Genomic DNA, 6040 nt, shown 5'->3' with positions numbered 1-6040 from the left:
ACCAAACGTATTGCTTATGCGACATATTGAAGAAAGTGACAATGATACCTAGGTAATTCTTGCAATGGACAATTAAATTGTTTGTTATACACTGACTTTTAGTGAACCTTTGAATTTTTAAAATACTAGTATTGATGGATTAAACAACAACTTTCCTTTTCACACGTTTTTTTTTATACAATATTTCATGAAAAATATTTGCCAAATACTCAGTATATGTTCGTTTATACATATCGTGCAAGACTCTTTTTAAAATAATTGTCATATACCATTTACAGTACTTATTCGAACATTTAATTGTATGAAAAGTCAATAATGTACATTTCTTAAAAGTTTATTATCTTGTTTACTTGTCTTTCTTCCTGTGAGAGAAATAGTTCATAATATTAATAAACAGATGTACTCAGTATCTGTATCAAATTACAGAATGAACAGTGATCGGTCTCAAAAGAAAAACAGATCCTTGAAACTTCCGGTGCCTAGGAGAAGTAAGCATCCTCAATGACAGGTCACACCTGCTGACCCGCAGTGAGCCTACGAAACTGAAGCTCTCTGAAATTAATTAATTCTCTGCTCGTCCATCCGTTTTTCTCAGACTAGCCAGCTAAAGACCTATGTACAGTACTCCAAACCAATTAATCTAAAGAATTTGAATTATCATATTATTTTCTTTTTGAGTTGTTTGCTATAGTAGCCTTTACAGTTACCTAATTTCAGAATCAACAGAGCATGAAAGCCAATTAAATTTGCAAGATCAACATAATTTTTTTTTTCGTTCTGAGCACTTTTGGACACCACCAATGTAGACAATTAGGGAGAAATTTTTGAAATTGAACTTCCTGTCTTTCAAACTGAAAATTTCAGGTTGATATTTTGAAACAAACATTTGTGACATCAGTCTTGGATGTTATTGGTTTTACCATTTAGTTAAGTACTACAAAATTCAGTGTGTCTGCTGCTTCGCTGATGACATTGGAAAAAGATATGCATGCTTACTTTAATATCATCATTCAATGCATTTTTTGTTATTGTACACTGTACATATTCGATGAAAGCATGCTAACCGCTTTTCAGTACTTTCAGTACTTTGATTTTATTTGAATTTTACATTTTCTTGAATTTTTCGGAGCAGTGGAATTCTTACAAAGAAATATACTGAGTATTACATTTCCTGATTCATACTCATAAATGTATATACTCGAAAGAGTTGTTTGTCCTTGTCCTTAAAATAGCAAGATAATACAGTGTATACTTTTCTGTACAAAAACACAATGTAATCAAAACTAATTTTGAATTCATACCATCTTCTTCCATGAAATAATTTCCAATATTTGCCTTTTCATTAAAATTCAGGTAATCCCTATCGGTTTCAATGCAGAAATTGATAGGCCACAAAGATGTTTTAAACGAGCATTTTTATTTTTAAAACACCTATAACTTTTGACATAAATTAACATTTTATTTCATAAAGTAATGCAGAAGCAACCTTAGTTTCAATCACCTTTAACTGGCCTCTATTACAATTGTTTAAAATAAATTTTGGGTCTGTACACTTGATAGCTAAATTTCCTGTTAACAGTTACAAAATTTACCTGCTTCATTTATCAAGAAAGGATTATAGCAAAGATGTATTTCGATTTTGTTTACACGTGTAACCCTCAAAAATCAATATGTCTCGTGTTTACTGTTAGACCTATCAGAAAATTACTTCCCATTTCTGTCGAAGACTCGGGTATACTAGTATATAAAAATATAGATGTATGTATACTACGCAATTGTAATACCTCATGTGATATATAAAGTTTTCCTTCTTCGACGTTACTTGCCAGCTTCAAAGGTAAGACAATTTGTAAACAATGAACATAATTACTAATCAATGAGATTATTTGAACATTCACATAACAGATGTGGCCCATCAACAGGGGATGCTTACTCTTCCTAGGCACCTGATCCCACCTCTGGAATTTCCGGGGGACCGTCTTTTATGCTCTGTTCACAGATTTGTATTGTTGGGGAGGGGGGGGGGGTTAAGGCCATCCAATTACCTATCTAATTTCTTAAAACGAAGACGCACTGTCCTGATTGAAAGTCATATAAGATTGTACAATGTTTTGACAATACATATATATTCGTAAAGGCGTATCAGCCCCGACATCTTCTGACCTTCATAATAATAATGACCGCAAGATTTACGGCATAAGTCAATGTCATGTCTTTAGGTCAAAGGCATGCAATATTAAGCAGTCAATGGTTTAACATATTACTGTCTAGAGATCTTGACGTTGCAGACAATACTAAGAAATACTTTGGTTTTTGATTTTCTTGAAGGTGTAACCATGGTTACTTGAAATAGAAATTGCTGTGAAATTCCTTTAAACGCTCCTCCTACAGTTTTGGTCTGATTTCAATATAACTTGACACACAAGTAGAGTACACTAAGATACACAACAGAGTTTATTGGTTTTGATTTTTTTTTCAACGTTGTTTCAAGGTTACTAAAAATTTATATCATTGTCTGTTTTAGTCTAAATTCTACGGAAGCGTATTAGGGCCGCAGCAGTATCTTTTATTAATTTGCTTTTGTTATAACATATTGATAATTTGTTATAACAAATTAATAATTTGTTATAACTTAGTAATTTGTTAAAACAAATTAATAATTTGTTATAGCAAATTCGTAATCTTTTAAAAACAAATTAGAGTAATTTGTTATAACAAATATATTATTTGTTATAACAAATAAATTATTTGTTACAACAAATTTATAATTTGTTATAACAAATTATTAATTTCGCAGCACTGTTAGGGCTGAAAAAAGGGGACGGCCTAATTCATACGGGAAAAGTTTACTGTGACATCACACAAAATAGTTTTCTACGGAAGCCCATTAAGGACCTATCAAAAAATTATTTTTGAATTCGATATTAACGAATTGTCGAATTTGTAAAAAAGAATTTAATTCGTTATAACAATTTCTTTGAATTTCTTTGAACAAATTCTAAAATTTGTTATAACAGATCAAAATCCATATAACAATTTCTTAAATTTGTTATACACTTAGGGACTTCAGTGTAGGTCGATGTGTGGTTATAAGGACTCTTGGCAATTGATATTGTCCGAAGACACAGAAAATGATAGCGACCGAGCCTGAGAGGTCGCTATCATTTTCTGTGTCTGAGGTCAATAACAATTGCCATGAGTCCTTATAACCACATATTGACCGTTCACTGAAGTCCATAATAGTTATATTATATAAATCACTCAAAGTGAATGCACTGACACAGATCTAACTAAACAGACTTGGCTTTCATAACGTCACAATGTTTAAAAACACGCTTCTTATATTATGACGTCACGGCATCAGTGTTTCACAAACACATCCTTTTTTCAATAAAATAAATGGATGGTCTTTTATGAGAGATATGGTTATAGAATACATTGTAATTAGTTTTTAAAGAGCAAGAGCCACTTAGAGGCTGATTTGGCCCTGCGAATTTCTGAAAAATCAAAACTGTTGAGTTTAGGTTGAAAACGCAGTATTTATCACTTAGACTGTTTGTGACCATGTATCTATCAAAAATGACGTAATTTTCCCTTTAGTCAAATCATTATGACGTCACAAAATGCGTCATTTTCCCCATATCATGTAAAGAACTATATGCGGTATATTGCATATATTTGCCCCCACAAAAGTCAAATTTTGAAAACTTCCTGAAATGTGCTGAATTCAATAAATTGTATGAGAAATATAACTATACAGAAAATATTATAGTGTCAAAGCAGCGTATTCACAATTTTTGTTTTTATGATCTCACAAACTAGTCCGATTTTATATCCTTTTTCAGAAAGAGGACAAAATGGACAAAATTTCAACAATTTTAGCTTTAAAATTAATAGAGCGCAAGTTTGTTCAGGAACAATATTGACATATTTCATTGATATTATCATTCTACACATTATATCAAAATATCGATCCTTAACACACATACGCTCGGTGACTTTTACTCAAAATATCGACGAAATATGTACATTTTTCTGTAAAATTCATAAAAAACTGAAAATTACGTCATGTTTGTGACGTCATTATGTAAATATGGCGTCATTACTTAAGAAAATATTTAGTGCTTTGAAGTCAGCATATACTTCCCTGTTTAAAAACTTAATTAAATATATCTCCATCAAAGTTTGATTTTGGGGGCAAATATTGGTTATTACCGAATAAAGTTCTTTGTTTAAAAATGGCCTAAAATTGAAGGAATTTTTCAATATTTCATATAGAGCACAGCCTTTGATCCAAAATGTGCAACAACATTATGAAAGATCTATTTCTGAAGATTAAAAAACATGTTTTAATTTTTGGATCGTGGGCTGTGCTCATATTTTTATTCTTTGCTGAAGGTAGTCAACTACGCATCTTTTCTGCAAAATCCAAGAACATTGCATTTTCTCAAAACCTGTGTTTTGCAATACTTAGATTCTCAAAAGGAAATTTTAATAAAGAAAATGAAAGCAGTGCTCTACTTTATTTTGATATATGAAATGGGAAAGACGGTGATAGTTTATTAATTGATATAAGGACAGGGCCATTTTATGCATAAAGTGGCTCTACCTCTTGAATATTCAAAAATGTTAGTAAAAATTGCAATTTTAACTAAATAAATGTAATTGCTTTAAGGTCGAGAATGACGTATGAATTACAACAAAAGCATGGTGAAATTCTAAAACTAAAGGAAGAACTACGAGAAACAAATGCTAGGATACAGAATGCTGTAGATAAACAAGAATTTAGATTATGTAAATCCTGTGCAGAAAAATATACAAAGGAATCAGAAAGACTAATTAAAGAACTGAAGAAAACTGAGAAATTCTGCAATGAACACGGGTTTACAGAGGAGTACGCATGCGCACATATTCATGGTAGCTTCAACCTATCCTTTCTTTGAACAATATGAATCATCTGGTGTTATTTTGGGCAAAGTGAAGGAAACGATGGTTTCCAAATTTATTATTTTTAATCTGTTTTCTTTATTTCCTATATCTTGCAAAAATTGAAATTCATTGAAAACATTTCGTTTTAGAAGATGGTACCAACATACTTAGGGATACCGGCAGCAGAGGGCGTAAGGATTTAAGTTTTTTGTGTAAATTAATTTCCTGTGAATAAAATTACAAATTTAAATGTAAAAAATATAATATATATATGTAATTATATGAATTTCATAGGGAAAAACAGCGAACCATTTGTCTGCCAAGTATCGGATAGCGCGTACGTCAGCATGAATTCACAGGAAATGAGTAAAGGTTTGTTAATTGTCATCTTAACACTGAGTCATTTCTTTTTCAATGAAGAATAACGATTAAAAAATTATACGGACCTGTAAAAAGTTGACTCTTCCAACAGGGTCTACATTATCTATTCATTTGTTGTAGAGCATGCTGGCATTCAGGAAAGTGAAGAGACAACTCATTAGAACATTTTACTGTGGACTTTAGGGGAATGATGGTCGAAGATTTGGAGAACTAAAGTTTAAGTGACTTTCTTTGCTTCAAAAACTTTACAAATACTAAACAACGAGGACTTAACCCGGATATTGTTCTAATTTAGCTGCTGTATATTTTTTCATGTACAAAGGTCACTGTAACACATATCGTGCATTTCGTTTTAGCTTTTATCTTAATTCCAAGTTGCATCGTCACAAACCACGGCCAAAATGTATGATCTCCCTTTCTATGCGGACGATGCTTCCTCTGAGTTCATACTAAACTTGGCATTTTAGTAGCTGCTGTTTTGGAGCATAGTGAATTCCAGTGTAAATCAATGAATTCGAATTTATTCTGGAAAATAAATCACCTGAATCCTATCTTGTGAGAATAAATAAACATGTGAACGGGTGCTGCATCTAGGTGTATAATCGCATTAATATATAAAAATTCTTTATTTCATGTGTAAAGAGGTATAAAACAGTTTACTCAAAACGGATTTGATTAAAATACAATCACTGCATTGTTTCTACATCTTGTAGTTTTTTTTTTAAAAACA

The 6040-nt window shown here is 31.5% G+C and overlaps 1 protein-coding gene across 1 annotated transcript; it reads left to right on the top strand.

The window, feature by feature from the left end:
- Nucleotides 1–1758: 1758 nt before the first annotated feature.
- LOC134230506 (uncharacterized) lies at nucleotides 1759–5600 on the top strand. Its single transcript, XM_062712343.1, has 5 exons — nucleotides 1759–1837; nucleotides 4676–4917; nucleotides 5079–5120; nucleotides 5224–5301; nucleotides 5431–5600. Exons 2-5 carry the CDS (start codon nucleotides 4683–4685, stop codon nucleotides 5469–5471), a joined length of 396 nt encoding a protein of 131 aa, XP_062568327.1. The 5' UTR covers nucleotides 1759–1837; nucleotides 4676–4682; the 3' UTR covers nucleotides 5472–5600.
- The last annotated feature ends 440 nt before the right edge of the window (nucleotides 5601–6040 follow it).

Source organism: Saccostrea cucullata, unplaced genomic scaffold, assembly GCF_032062105.1.
Source record: "Saccostrea cucullata isolate Sc308-1 unplaced genomic scaffold, CSIRO_AGI_Scuc_v1 ctg1655, whole genome shotgun sequence".
NCBI classification, from domain to species: Eukaryota; Metazoa; Mollusca; class Bivalvia; order Ostreida; family Ostreidae; genus Saccostrea; species Saccostrea cuccullata.
This window is presented reverse-complemented; position numbering and strand designations above follow the sequence as displayed.